Source organism: Colius striatus, chromosome 8, assembly GCF_028858725.1.
Source record: "Colius striatus isolate bColStr4 chromosome 8, bColStr4.1.hap1, whole genome shotgun sequence".
In the NCBI taxonomy this organism is placed as follows: domain Eukaryota; kingdom Metazoa; phylum Chordata; class Aves; order Coliiformes; family Coliidae; genus Colius; species Colius striatus.
Genome location: NC_084766.1, coordinates 22676375 through 22691348, shown reverse-complemented (window position 1 = coordinate 22691348; position 14974 = coordinate 22676375). Strand labels below are relative to the sequence as shown.

Genomic DNA, 14974 nt, shown 5'->3' with positions numbered 1-14974 from the left:
ACTATGGATAAGGTCTTTTTTTTACATACCCTTGCATAAACATTAAGAAATGTGAAGCATATTCTCTCCTCATCGTTATCCCTAAAACTGTAGTAGGAAGCAAGCAGGCCCATAGGAACATTACCTCAAGCCTTGGTTCTGCCAAACTCCGGGTACCCTAAAAGGCAGTTCATCTTAACAAGCAACAGTAGAAAACAGTATTTAGTCATTATAGGGATAAATTGCATCCACCTGGAATAAAACTGTAATGCAGTTACAGGCCTGAAATGGTGCTTTCCAGTTCACCATACAGGGTGGCAGACACAGTACAAAACAAAATAGAAATATTTGCTATAAATGCCCACAGTCATAATCTGTAAACACAAGTTATAGCAAATTTAATAGTGACAATAGAGTCAATACAGATTAGGAATGTTTACCACCCTTAAACACCATATACATTACGAATATATATACTGTGCATTTTCAATTGATTCCATTCTCAGGCTCACTGTATTAACACAATTGTAACATGTTTTATTCATTCATATGAAAAATACTTCACTAAGAAAGTAGACAAACTGCACAGAAATAGTACAAGTGTCATGTGCATAGCAATATAGCTTAAAGCATTCACATATGGCTTCCTTTAGATGAAACTATTGGGGAAATGGCCCTGTATGGACCTATGGTTACACAGTTGACATTAATGTAAACTGCTTCACATCTTTTAGGCACTTGCTAACAATAGTGTTCAATCCCTGAAAAAACAAAATCAAGACCTAACAAGTGAAAATCACAAAAATCCCAGGATAACAGCTTTGTGTAGTTGAAAAAAATTTTAAAATTTGTTTTAGTAGTGCATGCACAGAACTGAAAAATGGGGGCAGAGGTTTCTGTGCAAGAATTATACCAAATAACTGGAAAGTACAAAAATATTTACATGTTTAGTTTTGGTTTTTTAAATATGTACAGAACAAAAGCCCTGAAGACTCCTTCTATAGAATAAAAATATAGGACATGATAGTAGTAACAAAAAATAATATAGATTTTTATGGAATTGTATTTGCAGTTAGTTACAAGTTATCTAAACCACAAAGCTCCCTCAAAGCTTGATGACAATAGATAATCTGCTCTTCCTTTTAAGATACAAGCACTTTGCATCATTTTTAATCTTCAGTTACAATACTGAAATACAAACCAAAATTACTTGTGTATCCTAATTCAATTGATTTTCTTAAAAAACCCTAAGTTTTCATTTCATCACTGCATTAATGAATTCCAATCCCGAGTAGCTTCCATCAGATGCCTCTGTCCATGTCCTACCCAATTATCCTGATTGTCAAATATTCTACCACAAAACCAGCAGCTAAACTTAGCTTTCAAGGTATTATCAGAGGTAGTCTTCACAATCTGATAATTGTTTTTGCTAGTCTTTTTCAGTGTTAATTTTAAAACAAATCTTTCTTTTACAGAGCTAATAGGTTTTACTGTCCTGTGCCTCCTTTGAGAAAGATCATCAGTAGTTAAGCCCAAAGGATTGCAGAAGGCCGGCTGCAGAAGCGCTTCCATAGTTCTTTTTGACAATGAAACCTTCAGAACATGTCCCTTAAATTTAGCAATGGTTTTCATTACATTTATAACTTCTGGAACATCTGCATCAGGATGGTTAAGCACAACAACCGGTTGATTTCTCCGAGGGCATTTTACAAGCTGTTTAGAATTAAAAGGAAGTAATTTCAAAGTCCTCACAGTTTCTTTTGATGCCCTTGGTTTGTAAGGGCCACCTGATTCACTAATAAATTCGGCTTGATTCTTTTCCTTACATTTTCTGTGCAACTTTGCTTTCTTTCTTGGAGGTTCTGAGCAATTATCCTTATTCTTCCGTTTGAGATTCTTAGGTTTTTGCACACCCACACCTTCTGAACTTTTAGACCCAGTTTGTTTTAAACGAGGTTTTACTTTTGTGGTTCTGTTTCGGGTGCTCCGTGTGGACTTCTGACTACCAACGTTATCCCTGTTGTTAGCAGTTACTACTTGCATACTCGCAATAGAACCTTTTTGCAACTGTGTCCCTGCAGACGCAGTAGAATAAACAGGTTCTACAGGAGGAACACAATGTGCTGGATTAGAGCTTGCCAAAGAGGCATTTGCTGGTATTAACCTACCTGGTAAGATTAAGGCATCATTAGAAGTAAGATTAGTTTGTTTCTGTGCTAGTGCAGGAGTAAGGGACTGCAAGTTACCCAACTGTAGTGAGGGCACTGAGTAGCTCACTGACTGAGTGGTATCAGCCGGGGTATCTGAAGTAGAGGTCTTAATTTTCAGCAAAAGCTTTTGTTGCATGGCTCCAGTTTTCTTTGGTTGACAATTTTGATAATGATCATTATCCAGAAAAACACTCTGTTTATGAACTACAGGCTTGTTTGGTGTCATACATTTCAGAAGAACTGCCTGCCGTCCATCCGGCAAAAGTGCATAAACACGTTGCTGTTTAACTTCCTGTGGGTTTACTGACTCCAATGAACCAAAGACCGCATCCTGACGCTCCAATAGCACCTTCGCAGAAGACATTCCTTTCGCAGATAACTCTGACAACTTTGTAACAACAAGAGGTCCTTTATATGGTATGCTATTCAGGGAGTCATTTGCTGTACTACGTGTTATCCTATTACAGGAACTTCTTACACGTCTGAAAGTCTCATTTTTCCCCTCCTCTTTTGAAGGTATGGTTACTTTACTATATTCTCTGGATGCAACTCCCCCTAAACCCTGAGAACTATCACTAGGGACATTTGCAACTGTTCCAATTGTCCCGTTAAAAGTCAAAACCATCCCAGGTCCTTTATTTAGAACAAAAGACGAAGATACACCATTAGTCGCGTGTCCATCCGATGAACTGGCTGATGGAAGAGATTTTCCTGAAACCACCTGTAGCCCAGGATGGTTAGCAAGGTGCAAAGGAACAAAAACTCCCGATGGAGAGGACTGAACTAAAAGGGGTTTCTTTTCTTCGTCAAGAACTGGTGGAAAGTGGCCGGAATTTTGGGTTGTAGACAGACTTTTCTCTTTTAGTATCTGCTGTGTTACAATTGTATCTGTATGAGTTTTTAGCAACCTACCAACACCCGGAGTTCTGGATAATTTATCCACGCCCAGTGAATCAAATGATGTTCTGGGTGTCTGTCTTCCTCTCCCACACTGTGTACCTTCATTTGTGCTACATCTTGTGTTTAATTCTCTCTTACTTAAATGAAAGCCTACATTAGAGGTAGGTCTCTGAAAATCACATGGAGTTGCTGAGCTTCTCAAATGAGGAAAGGCTTTATTCCTTGTCTCATAACCAGAAAGCAGCTTGTCAGAATGAAGTTTTATACAGTTATTTGACTTGCTGTGGGATTCTTGCTGAGTAGTTGCTTTCACTTTTAACACATCCTGCAGTACCTGGTTTATTTCAGGAGATAAAAAATTAGCTGCCTGTTCACTCTGCAATGAGAAAACAGATGTGATTTTGGGCATCAAGACTGAGTTAACACAATCAGAAGAGGCATTTTCTTGGAATTTCTCAGTAACATTCTCAAAGCCTTGATGTATGTTAGCGTCCAAATATTTCTGGCCACGATGCTGGTCTTCCACCAAACACTCACTGTCAACAATATTTTTAAACTGGCTTTTAGAAAACATATTTTTAGTGTTTACATGTCCACAAGTTTTATTAATATTTGATTGGGCTGATAAACCTTTCTCTGGTTTTAAGCCTTTCACTGACTCTGAAGATGCAGATTCACTTCCCCTACTGTTTTGAAAAGAACCTGTTTTGTTAGATAGAAATGCTTTGTACTTGTCATCTGTTGACATCCAAATGCTACATGGAATATCTGAAGTGTCCGTTTTGGAATAGTTGTGAAAAGACAGCAAACCTTCATTAGAAGAATCCACTGAAGATGAGTAACAGAGATTATTAGTTCCATTACTATTATTCAGGCCACTGTTTTGTATTTTCAGTTCAGGAAAGAGGGGCATTTTCATGGGGTCATAGTGAAGTGTATTTTTAATAGTGAGTGGTAATACCTGAGGATGACTGGGAGGACTATAGCTTCCCCACGAGATATTACTTTGAGTTCCAACTTGTGTTACCTCATCATGTGGAGGTACAGTTGAGCCCAACTTCATTGGCAAATAATTCAAACTTTTTTCTACAGCTACATTAGAAGGTGCTACAGTTGAAGAAACATTCCTACCATATAATAAGGAGTTATTCTGTTTTTCCACTTTCATTTTTCCTGAATGAGAAGCAGAATAAGAAAAGGGAGGGGAGGTTAGGGGGTGAACAGAATTGTTCTTTAAGGTTGACTGGTCAGTCACATGTGGTACAGCACCTGAAGTAAAGCCACGAGGATCAGCAGTCTGTAGCAAAGGAGTTGTAGAACCGTCTTTAATAGGATCAGCTTTCTGACCCAACAAACTAATATTCTGCTTACTTGTAGGTAGTAATTTTATAACAATATGTTGTTTTCCATCTACCATTTTAAATCCCATAAATTTAGCACTGTAATTGGCTGGAACAGATATTTTGTTATTTTTGACCATCAATACTGTTGGCCCATGAACAGCATTTTTCAATAATCCCAGGCTGTAACTTGTTCCATCATCTGCTTTATTGTATTGTGCAGCAGCAGCAGAGAGCATTCCACCTGTGAAATTATGCTTTTCTGTATATAAAAGTTTATCTTTGTCTTCATTTGCTTCCATCTCTCTCAAAGCCTGGTTCAGCTCATGAGCTCTTTTTTGAATTTCATTCATACTTCTTAGCAATTTTGCATTTTTTTCTCCAGTTTTGTCACTTCCACTGCTTATTTTTTTCCGTCTCCAGAGTGCTTTCTTCGATGCTCCCGTTTTACATCTTCTTAACACAAGCTTCAGTCCTTCTGGAGTCTTCACTATTCTGTTTTCACATTTATCCTTTTCCAGTTTTTCTTTTGCATACAAGTGGTCTCTATGCAAAGCTATGATGTGTTTTAGAAGACAATCTTTCCGAGGTGTGCTGTAACTGCAATATTGACAACGAAAAGGAAACATGTTGCTATGAGCAAAAAGATGGTTCTGGAACTCCTCTTGTGTAAAGCTTACATGATGGCATTTTCCACATTTATATGGACTATCATTATGTCTATGAATATGCTGAACACATGTGCCCACGTCCTGGGTAGAAAATCCACATATTTCACATTGAAAGTGACCATTTACACAATGCTTTGATGTGAAGTGTTTTGTCAAATCCAACAAAGTGTACATATGCTCATCATTGCAGAGCTCACATTTCACTAAAGTGCCGCGATGGGTACGTCTGTGCTGGTTGAACGACTGAAAGTCATGAGCCGAGAAGTTACACAACTCACAGGGATACAAAGGCAATTCTCCATAGTGTAATAGCTGAAAATGCTTCTGTAGATCATTTGGGCTGTATCTAATGTTATCCTTGCATTTCGTACAAGTGAAATTCAGTATCTTGGCTGTAGTTTTCAACCCTTCTTCAAATTGCACTTTAGGTTTATTCTGCAAGCGGCTTCCCTCAGAACAAGTGGAGTCACTTCCATTTGTTTTCTCTAGACTTACGGACTTTCTTGCAGTTTGCTGTTTACACTGAAAGAGTTTTCTAAATCTATTGACTTCATGTTTCATTAATACTTCATTTGGAATGTTCACCTTAGGTAAATCAATTTTCACATTTTTTAGTTCATAAGAGAGATTGACATCTAAAATTGCTGGTGCAGCCATGATACTTAAAGGATCATTCACAAGTGCTTTTTCTAAAGTAGCACCTGTAGAAAAATTCTGTGCAGCATTGTGTTTAAACAAATTCATTTTCTTCTTATCAGAAGAAACACGTTCCTTCGCAGATGGCATGATTCTTGAGATTAGTCTTTGTTCCTGCAGCAAACAGGACTACTGCGCCAAGTTATTCTCAAGGTTCTAGAACTTCCCCATTTTATTCTCCTGAAATCAGAAAACAAGCAAAGTAAATATTACTGCTACAACTAAGGCAGTTAGAACACCCAACACAATGCATTAGCAAATACATGCCAGTCGTGGAAGTTAATCATTTTTATAACGGTGTCTGAGCGAAAAAAAGCATGATAAAAAAATGAGACATTATACTGTAACTTGTTTTAGCTTGTTTGTGCTTGGGGGGGTTGTTGGTTTGTTGTTTGGGTTCCTTTTTTTTCCCCACAAAATATACATAAAACTTGAAAAATAAACTTTAAAGCACATCTATGCTAAAGTACATTCCATGCTATCTAATAGGGTTTTTCTCCCACCAGGACAGGTTGCGAGCATGAGAAATCCCAAGAGCTGCTTTTTTAAAAATGAGGATAGCACTTATGACTTATTCAGGAGTTCAAACAAATAAAAGCATAGTACCTCCTCTGTGACATGGATCACTAACTGAACCTATCTGAAGTGGTAAAAACAAGTACATTCAGCAGGAGTTGATATTTTTATTACTCACATCTTCTACTTTATTAGTACCTAACTATCATGCTTAAAAAGAAAAAAAAAAATCTGACAAAAGATCTACTTCACTATTGGAGACATTACCTTTATCAACACCGAAAAACCTCATCAGGCTCATCTACAATGAATTTTTTGCCTTCACACAAGTCTGAAGTAGTCAAGAGATACTTTGTTTTCTCATCATATGTTCCTGGGTATAGGTTAATCCTTTCAGAACAAGTACATGACTGACAACAGTCCTACTCTACAGATTAAGAGGCTCAAATAGGTACAGTCAGCATCATTGTCTCCCTACAGACTTAATGTCAGTGTTTCCATAACAGGCTGCACTGACAATTTATGGCAGCTCAAGTCTACGCTCAAACAGCTCTCCCACATGTCAATACAAAATCACCAGAAATAAAAAAAGCAGCAAAAATACCTTGCATTTTGGAAGACTGAAAATGAGGAACAAATGTTTTTACTAAAAAGTGTTCTATACTAGTGAAGAAACTTTTTCCATAGTAGAAGTCACAGCATCACTTTCTTCTTTATTAGCAAAAGTTTGTGAGGTGTAGATGAAATCTCAGCAGCAGCTCGCTCTCCACTATTCGCCTGCCCACCCTCAACTCATTAGATCATCCTATTTATTCACACACAAACTGAAAGAATGATCACATCCTATGATTCTATGATCCTCTCTCTCTCATTGTGATGAAGTGCAGGAGCTGCTTCTACAGCTCCAAGCCATTACATAAGGATCACCACTAAGGTCTTCCAAATATTTTTCCACAGTCCATGGGAAGGAATTATCTAGCACTGAATATCTAAATACCTGACAAAGAGAATGGAGACTGAGAAATTTTCAAGTTCATATATAACATAGCAAGAAAAGCAAAAGACTCTCTTTAAGTGAATGCTTTATTGTATTCCTTTGGAAATGCTACTAACATTTCTGTATATTTATTCAAACTAATAAGTAAAACAGACTTCAATACTTTATGCAGGCTCCAGTATCAAATAAATTCAATTAATTGTGTTCTTCACTATGAGACCTCTCTCCTTGGGAGTCTTCACAAACTAAAACATTCAGGTACAGAACTATTCTTTTTTTTTAAACTCACTGATACATCTCCCACCTTCCACACAGGAGATTCATACACGGCATATTACTCTACTTTGAGCTTTCAGAAGAGAACAGTTCATCTACATTACAATCTATTTTCACCAAGAGAGGACTGTATCATAATGCTTTCTCTTGTCAATGACAAATCCCTTATTTCAAGAGGAGCAAGCTAAATTCCCACATAAAGAATAAATAACTAAAAATTACTTGGACTTAAAGCTTAGCTTGAAGAACTTTAATACACAGATGCAACATGAAGTTTACAGGTTGCATGATGCAATACATCACCTGAATGGCACCTGCCTTATCATTCGGGTTTAAGTGTTAAACTGTCCAATATTAAAAACCTGAAATGTGTGCAATTAACACTTTATGGTTTGGAAGTGGATAAAGTATGCTGCAGAGAACAAGCCTCAGACTTTTAACATGGAGTCAATGTGGTCCTCAGTTGGACAACACTTCACTAGCTAGATAAAACATTTGTTTGCAATCAGTCTCAGATGGGTATATTCAAATCTGATTTGAGATGTCCTTCGACTAATTAATGACCCAAACCACAATTTAACTTTGAAGTTACTCAGTAGCATGCAATTATTGACAAGCACTTGCAGCATGATAAATCAAAATATTTGCTAGAAACAACCACCTAGTAAAAAAGAAAAAAATCCCTAGGATGTTTAAATGTAAGTTACCAAAGAAGTCAGACTTACACATTAATAAATGGCTTGATTACAATTCTTCAACAGACTTTTAACATTTTTCCATGTACACAGAAGAGGTAAATATGTGAGACTCAGAAAAGGCCACAGTCAGGAGGAATACTGTAAAAGGGTCTGAAAACAAAAGGAATGGTATTTTAAAAGGTGTAAATACAACCATAACTGAAAGAATACAGTAAAAAGCACAAATCTCACAACTTTACACTATGTTCATTTTTAATACATTGAACACAGAAAAACTGAAAACACTGTGTTCTCTCCCAAAGAACACCATCAAATGGAATACAAACTCTAACAAGTGGGTTTAAAAATTATAACAAACTCGTTTTAACAAGGCCTATTTTAACATTAGCTTTGTCACTGTGTCAGCCATTCTTAACTGACAAGCATAAACACATCATAACTTAAAAGCAAGGCAGAAAGAAGTAACTGGTACCTCGGTCCATCAAATTTTAACTTGAACTCAAATGACATCTATCTTTTCTTAAGTAAATATTGTAATCAATTATATAGCAAAGTCTTAATTGTCTAGGAAGCTTTGCAAAACCCTGGAAGGACAAATGAATATTACATGCATAACATTTGAAAAAAGTACATCGTATAAAGCTGATATAATGAATATCAACCCTGAAAATGCGTAAGTATGCACCACAGTCAGCTCTCAAGAAAAAAAAAAAAAGAGAAACCCATCAGTAAAAACAAGCATAAGTAACCACTTGAGGCTAAAAGACTCAATTTTCTTGCACAAAAAATGCTCCAACGTGTCAGTATCTTGTTTTTAAAAAAGTACACATGGAGAAAAAATTGCTTTAGCTACATACTTCAATCTAGGGAAAAACGAAAGATACGAGTAAGATGCTTAAGTTTTACACCTTTTGTTTTTTTAAATAGAAAAACTGTAAAAAAAAAAAAAAAAACAACCAAAACTCAGAAACAAAATATATTTCTAGGCCGGCAGTATTTTCAAGATCTCTGTAAAAACTGTTTACACTCGTTTAAATTTTACTTTAAAAAAAAAAACCTGCACTAAAGTACTTTCCATGCTTGGTCTCATCCTACATGTGTCTCCCAATGCAGAGCAATGCTTTCATGTCTACAAAGACCAGGATACATGCAGGAAATTACAGAACTAGACCTTCACGAACCCACAGAGCTGCTTTTGCAAAAGTAAAGTATAATATAAGAATAAATCACCACACCACTCTCGAAGTTAACGAATACAGTCACAGTCACACAACACAGCAAACTCGCCATTTACGATAACAGCAGGGGAAGGCTCCAGCGACACCCAGCCCCCGCCAACGTACCTGTGAACAGCCACTTTCTCACCCTGTACTGCCGATGTGGAGGACGCTGCCCGACTCCCCGCTCGGGGCTGCCGGCCCCGTCGTTACCGAGCAGCGGTCCCGCAGTGAGCTGCCAGGGCTTGCCCAGGCGCAGAAACAGAAGTAGGGCCCGGGAGGGGGCTGTTCCCCTGGCCCCGGGTCGAGGGGCCAGGGAAGAGCGGAGGCAAAACGCGAAACGGTCGATGCTGCGAGCCCGGTAGGGGAGCGCCCGGGGCTGACACCGCCTCAGGGCCGCTCCGCGGGCTCCATCCGACCGCGGCGGCGGCGCCGGGTGCTCCCCTTAACTGGGATGGGGGCGCGTGGGGCACTTTCCCCCAGCAGCTCCTGCCTGTGAGCCAGACGGCTCCTGGGGCAGCCCGGGCGGGCAGCGCTGCCCCCGTCCCGCCGCGGGGCGCCCACATGACCCCGGGGGCGCCGCGCTGCCCACGACGCCTCGCCTGGCACCGCATAGCCCGGCGGAGGGATACCTCGCCACAGGCGGCCTCGGCATCCGCCACGAGGCATTCCAAGTTGCCGCTCGGCGCGCCGGGCGCTGCCCGCGCTCCCCGGCTGCCCGGCAGCCAGCCCCGGACGCCCCGCGAGCTTCCCGCGCCCAGAGCAGGCGGACGGGCACGCACTATTTAACAGCTCAGCCCTACCACAGGGCGGCTTCCTACCCGGCCGCGGCTCGCACCTCCCGCCCGCTCCTCTGAGTCGCAACCCGCGCCGGCCGCCCCTTCCCGCACCGCGCGAGGATCCTCCCGCCCCCTTGTCCGTCCGGCGACGCTCACTGAGTTACCTCGCCTCTCTCCATAGCCCGGCCAGTCGCTGTTGACGGCCATAACAGTTTCCATCCGGGGACTGTAGGGCGGCGAGCCCGGCAGTGGGGGCGGACGCGGCGGAGGGATACGCGTTCACCTGGGCAGAGGGACGGCGGCCGACGAGGCCCAGGGCAGGGGAGGGGTGGGGCGCCTCCGCCCCTGCTTTGGCGGGACGGGTGGCGGGGCCGGACCCCGGCGCGGGCGGGGCGGTGGCATTGGCCCCCGGCGCTGCCTTCCTCCGCCCTCTCTTCCTTCTCCTTGGAGGGGGCCGCAGGGGCTGGGGGCGAGGCAAACGCAATGCTGAGCCTCCCGCGGGGAGGTCTCCGCCGGGCCGAGGTCTTTCGCGCCCCATCCCCGTGGCCGCGGTGGCCCGCCCCGCCCGAGGCCTGCTGGCGGGTGGCCCTGCCACCTGGCGCGGGCCCTCTGGGCCTTGGGCACATGACGCGGCTGTAGGTGCAGCCTGGCTGCACGGCCCGGCGCTACCTTTCAATGGCTTTGCGCATCCCTCTGCACGAGTGTGCGTGATCCCATGGCCGTCAATGGCAGCGGCCAGGGAGAGCTCGTGGCCCATCGTGGGCCACCACAATTTGTTTTTAGGGGATCCCATGGAAGATGGCGGCAAAGAAGACACTCGGACATTATGTGTGGATTAGTATAGTTGATGTGATTTTTCAAAGCTCAAAATAACACAAAAAATCAAAGTTGAAAATCACTACAAATTAAATGTTTGCCTTGTTAGAGACGCAATATCACTGCTGCTTAGAAGAGGGACAAGCAATGCTTGTTAGTAGTAGTGTGTTGTTTACATTTGTGCCAAGTATTAAAGCACATGGAAGATAATCAAAACTAAGATTGTCAGTGGCCAAAAAAAGGAGCAAATGTCCGCAGCAGAAACGGACTGTAAAGATGAATTGTGAAGAGACCATTGAAAAGGAAAGCCTCTCTCCACTTATGAAATAGCATTCAGAAAGCAAAAGCAAAGAGGAGAAAGGTTTAGGTTCCTAAATGAAAAAAACCTTAAACTAACTCATGAGCAATAAAACTGAGCAATACAGCTAATTTGCCTCCAGAAATTTTGTCACACCTTACTAGTTGCAACATAATTTTAACTTTGTCACATCTTACTAGTTGCAACAAAGTTTTAAAAATACACTTTTTACTCATGGTTAAATTTGAGAACAAGAAGGAACCTTGTCTTCCCTGAGTGTATATGTGCGAATAATAAGGATCTATTAACCCTAAACATATTTTTAATTCCTTACTCAAACTGACATCACTTTTTTACCCCTCTGTCCTGGACTGTAAAAGAAATGAACAGAAGCCATTTTGGGGTGGGGTTTTTTGGCCCTAAAGAATATCTTCAGGAATAGAGTTACATCATTGATGGTTGTGTGGCAACCAAATGAAGCGATCTGTGCCAAAAGCAAGCAGAAAAAATGTTTGTATGCAAATCTTCAAATTCTTCTTTTCTTCTGGCTTCTGATTCATTGCCTTTTTCTAAATGTTCCGAAGTGGAGATTGGAGGATCTCAAAGCTAACAACAACTGAAGAAAAAAAAAAGACAAACAGCATAGTTCTGGCTGCAGTCCTAATGTCAGAATAAAATAATTATCCACTAAAATCATTGGTCTAACAAAGCAGCTACCATATAAAATTTATGTTAGAGTGCTAGTATTCCTAATCTGAAGTTAAAATCTGCATCATATTGTCAGTCATTCATCCCAACAAATTCAAATATAAAGATAGAAACAGGTATTTATCTGTATTTTATCACTTCCTAATTTAAATTTAGAAAATATATGGATGTCAGGCACAAGAGAAAAAACCTGTGAGAGAACACCAAGAGAGAGAGGAAGGAAGAAAGGAAAGAAAGGAAAGAAAGGAAAGAAAGAAAGAAAGAAAGAAAGAAAGGAAGGAAGGAAGGAAGGAAGGAAGGAAGGAAGGAAGGAAGGAAGGAAGGAAGGAAGGAAGGAAGGAAGGAAGGAAGGAAGGAAGTGGCTAATGTCTAACTTATCGTACACATTGAGATTCTTTCTAGCACAGGAGGAATTCAAAAAGATGACATCAGAACACATGAATCTAGAAATAAATTTGTATTGGGATTAAGATCTGTATGGGAATATATGGAGCAAAAAGAAAGGTGGCAATGTGATGACAAATGACATCAGTGGTCAAACCCACCAAAAGGTAAGGCATTATATAATAGCTTCTTCCAAAACCATGAAAGAGCTCTTCAGTCATGAGAGTCAGCATTTGCAAAAACCCTTCCCAAAATTTCTAAGTAATACTCTATGACCTTCCCATTTTGGAGGAGTACTAGGAGCCCCTTCTAAACTATGACATGAGAGGCGGCCTCAAAGATCTCTTTGAAACCACGTGCTCACTACAGAGAGAAGAGCAATGAATGCAACAACTGCCATCCTACCACACTCAGAGTAGAAACTAATCTGAAAGCCATGAAGGAAACCCAAGTGAGACCAAAGTGTTGTCAAGTGACTCAGAAATGAGTACACAGAACTAGAGAGCACACATGTTTTCTGAGTATCCTGATATTGGAAATTGAACCCCATGTGGCATTAAGCAGGAATTGTGATGGAGCAAATGAAAGCAAACAGATGTTTTTATGTACTTTTGTTATGTACTTGTTATCTTTTGGAACATGAATTCCTTAAACTGACATCACACACTATTTCAAGGATCACTGCATGCTGCATGAAGACTAGAGTATCGTTGTGTTCTCTTTCCTGAAGACAAAGATCACATATGATGCATCTGGATAGCCAGGATATGTACACTACACTGTTACATTCCAAAATTCTTAAAACTTAAGAACTGAGTCCACACATTATTTCAGTCCTTCCTTCTTTTTCAGAAGAAAAGTTTAATTTGGTCCACTTTACTATGTGAGATCCTGTGAAAAAAAGGCTTTCAACCTCAAGACAGTATGTGTCCTGTGAAACATGAAATATCCCACAGCACTTTTTACTTTTCACCCCCAAAAAACTGCTCTGATGTCTGCAGTCAGGTTTTTTTCCTGAGTGCTGGCTGTTGTCTCCAGAAACATATGTAAGCTATGTAGTATTTTGGAAGATTTAGTATAGTATTTGTACTGTTAAAATGCACATTACATCATGTTATTCTGTGCATCTGAAATAGCAAACAATTACAAGACTTCCCAGTACATATGTCATTAGTATTAATCCATTACAAATTGCTAAGTCAAGTAAGTGCAAATAATTACCCTTCATAATGTGATCCTTATTGTTGCTTTTAGTTCTGTGTGTGTGATATTTTAAAATTGAAAACTCAATGTTTTCCTCAATTATACCAGTGTCTCACTGTCATGGTTTGACATGACAGCCATTTCTGGTAAGGGGGAAGGGGCTGTAAAGATGGCTCCTGTAAGAAGTTGCTCAAAACTCTCCCCAGCTCTGAGCCAGACCCACTTCTGGGGCTGAGTCATTTAGACGCCTCCATGATCACGTTTTAAGAAGAAGCCAGAAGAGGAGGCTTCTTCCTGTTTCTTCTTTCTTCTGTCTCTTCTTTTCCAGCTGGTGGTGGTGCAAGGAGTTGGAAGAGAGAGAAAAGCAACCATGCAGGCTCCAAGGTCAGTGAGAGAAGAGACGAGGAGGTGTGCTGGAGCAGAGACTCCCCTGCATCCTGCAGAGAGGACTGGTGAAGCTGGGATTTGTTTGCACTTCATTAAAGAATCCCCATCAAGGAGAGTAACTCACTTTGTTAAAGACTCTGTGCCAGGGGCAGTGGTATGGCCAGAGGAGGCCGTGTCCCATAGGAGAGGCCCCATATTCACAGAAGCTGTAACTATGGGGAAGAACCCACGCCAAAGAAGCTCACTCAAATTATGCCCTGAAGAGGCCATGTCCTGAGGGAGGGACCCTGTCCCTGCAGAAGCTGCAAATGTGTGGAAGAACCCACACCAGAGGTATTCACTAAGGGCTCTGTCCTATGTGAGGGACCCTGTGTCAGCAGAAGCCGCAGCTGCCGGGAAGAACCTACACCAGAGAAGTTCGGTAAGGACTGTGTCCCATGGGAGGGACTCCATATTGGAGCAGGGGAAGAATGCAAGGAGTCATCCTCATCTGAGAAGAGAGAAGTGGCAGAGACCATCTGTGAGAGACTGACCACATCCCCCGTTCCTTGCCCCCGCCCTCCCCCCCTCCTCTTCCCCCCCCCCCCTTCCCCCCCTAGCCATTGAGAGGGGAGGAGGTAGAGATACCGGGAGCAGTGAGCTGGGCCTGGGAAGAAAGGAGGGATGGGGGAGGGAGATCTTAAAGTGCTGGTTGTAATTTACTCATCATCCTACTCCCCTTTTGCTTTTATTCCGTTCTGTTTCTTGTAGAATAAACTCTCCTACTTTCCTCTCTAAGTCGAGTACTGGAGTCTGTTTTGCCCAGAACCGTAATTGGCAGCGAGCCCCTCAATTTGTAGTATAATCAGCTGCGCTATCAGAAACTACTTATATCAGAAATTAATCCAAACTAAATAATT

At 41.3% G+C, this 14974-nt stretch overlaps 2 protein-coding genes across 4 annotated transcripts; both read right to left on the bottom strand.

Moving 5' to 3' along the window:
* Positions 1-397: 397 nt before the first annotated feature.
* Positions 398-10526, bottom strand: ZNF518A (zinc finger protein 518A). Of its 3 annotated transcripts, none has more exons than XM_062001749.1 (3): positions 10444-10526; positions 8311-8433; positions 398-5976 (listed from the first exon to the last, which is right to left on the bottom strand). In XM_062001749.1, exon 3 carries the CDS (start codon positions 5884-5886, stop codon positions 1243-1245), a length of 4644 nt encoding a protein of 1547 aa, XP_061857733.1. In that variant the 5' UTR covers positions 5887-5976; positions 8311-8433; positions 10444-10526; the 3' UTR covers positions 398-1242. The 3 variants fall into 3 exon arrangements, with proteins under 3 accessions (XP_061857733.1, XP_061857734.1, XP_061857736.1); XM_062001750.1 differs by lacking the exon at positions 10444-10526 and adding an exon at positions 9627-10012; XM_062001752.1 differs by lacking the exon at positions 8311-8433 and having other exon boundaries at positions 10444-10516.
* LOC133625916 (skin secretory protein xP2-like) lies at positions 10440-11036 on the bottom strand. The gene has a single exon (XM_062000719.1). The coding sequence runs from the start codon at positions 11034-11036 to the stop codon at positions 10440-10442; it is 597 nt and encodes a 198-aa protein (XP_061856703.1).
* Positions 11037-14974: the final 3938 nt, after the last annotated feature.